The 1,556-nt window shown below is 51.3% G+C and overlaps 1 protein-coding gene across 1 annotated transcript in view; it reads right to left on the reverse strand. All coding sequences in view use genetic code 11, as the record gives it.

Moving 5' to 3' along the window:
* EGR_01259 (hypothetical protein) overlaps positions 1–460 on the reverse strand; it is a gene marked incomplete at both ends in the record, with an annotated part of 2,252 nt that extends 1,792 nt beyond the window's left edge. The window contains one exon of the mRNA XM_024490508.1: positions 261–460. Coding sequence (XP_024355327.1) covers positions 261–460 — 200 coding nt within the window. The remainder of the gene's footprint in view (positions 1–260) is intronic.
* Between the last annotated feature and the right edge of the window lie 1,096 nt (positions 461–1,556).

Consider the following 1,556-nt stretch of genomic DNA (forward strand, 5'->3'; position numbering starts at 1 on the left):
TGTGATGCTGGTCTCCAAATCTCGCCTGTCAAACGAGGCAAATTGATGCACCGAACATGTCGACCACTCAACTTACAACTTCCACTTGTCAAGGATGAATGATGAGTGGTGAATGGTGATTGGGGCTACCACACGTGTTACCGGTAAACAGGAACCACGCATTCCTACACCATTAAGTCAATCACTGTCACTGGCATTCAGTGGATACCTCTACACACAGTCACCTCTTCCCTTGGTAGCCTCCTCTCCTCACTGCTAACCCCCTTGCCCAGCAATCCACACCCTTCTGCTTACACTCTCCACATCCTGATGGAAAGTCTAGTTGTGTCTTCAAGTCCTCCCAAGGCATCGAGTGCAGCACAAGGCGTCTCCACTCCTCGGTGTCAATCGCAGCTGCATACATTGTTACCTCCTTCTTCTCTCCTCCACTTACTCGCACCACTCGCCAGCTACTGTGCATGCCTGCAGACATCGAAGGATTTGGCAGTCGCTTTCGTCATGCCACATCTCTTCACAGTTGTCTCGAGGTGAGTGAAGTGCCCTACGTGGCTGACTACACCACAGTACTCATCCATATCTCTTCGGCTAGTGCCAATGCCTGTGGAAGAATTGGGCTAGTGTAGCCAACTTCCGTAAGCAGGTGCAAGAGCGTTTCAGAGGAGGGGTGGAGATCCTCCTTCGAAAAGACGCATTGGTGCTGCAAATGGATCAATTGGCCAACTAAATCATTTTTTATCGGCTGCTGTGGGTCACTTGGATTGCATTAAGCACATCCTCCTTCTCCTCCTCCTCTCCCTCTTTTTCCTCCTATGCATATGCCGAAGTGCCTTGGTGGTAGCTGACACTGGTGGTCGTGCTCCTCCCATGCAAGTGACTACGTACGGTAAGTGCGGTAATGTGAGATCCGCTTCAAGTGTTTCCCTATCTGATGGACTACGGTGCCACAACTAACTCCAGACACCACGTCGTCTTGCCGTGGAACGGCAGACCAGACATTGGTGGCCCCGAGCGTGCTCATTTGTTGGTTCGAGGTTAGACAGTGGTAGATGGAGGTGGGCGCGTGTAGAGCAAGGTGTGGCACATTTGTCTATGCAGGAGTCAGTGCATAGCACAACTTGCCATCCTGTTTGGCATTGGTGGTTCTGCATGACCTGAAAGGCATGTTTCGATGTGTTAACCACAATAAAGCGCACGTGTGAGGTGTTCGAAGTAGATAGTTAGCGCCAACTTGGACCCCAAAACCCCACCCCACCTGATGTGACCTGATATGCTTCGGCAATGCATCGACTGACATGTGGAGCATCACGGCAGCACGGCACATTGGAGACACACACACATGGTCTGAGCTGGTGGAGGAGGGGAGCCTCTCACACACACTTCAAGGTCTGTAGTAGGGAATCCAAGTGAGCAGCGTATATCATCCAACGAGTCGCATTTGCGTGGGCATGGAACAACTTCGCCCTTGTCAACATTTGCAAGGGAAACCCGTCCAAACTTGCCTTTGCTTATTGACGCAGGTGCAAGGTCATCTGTGTGAGGGCATGGTTTGTGGAATA

This window comes from Echinococcus granulosus, assembly GCF_000524195.1.
Source record: "Echinococcus granulosus chromosome Unknown EG_S00004, whole genome shotgun sequence".
NCBI lineage: Eukaryota > Metazoa > Platyhelminthes > Cestoda > Cyclophyllidea > Taeniidae > Echinococcus > Echinococcus granulosus.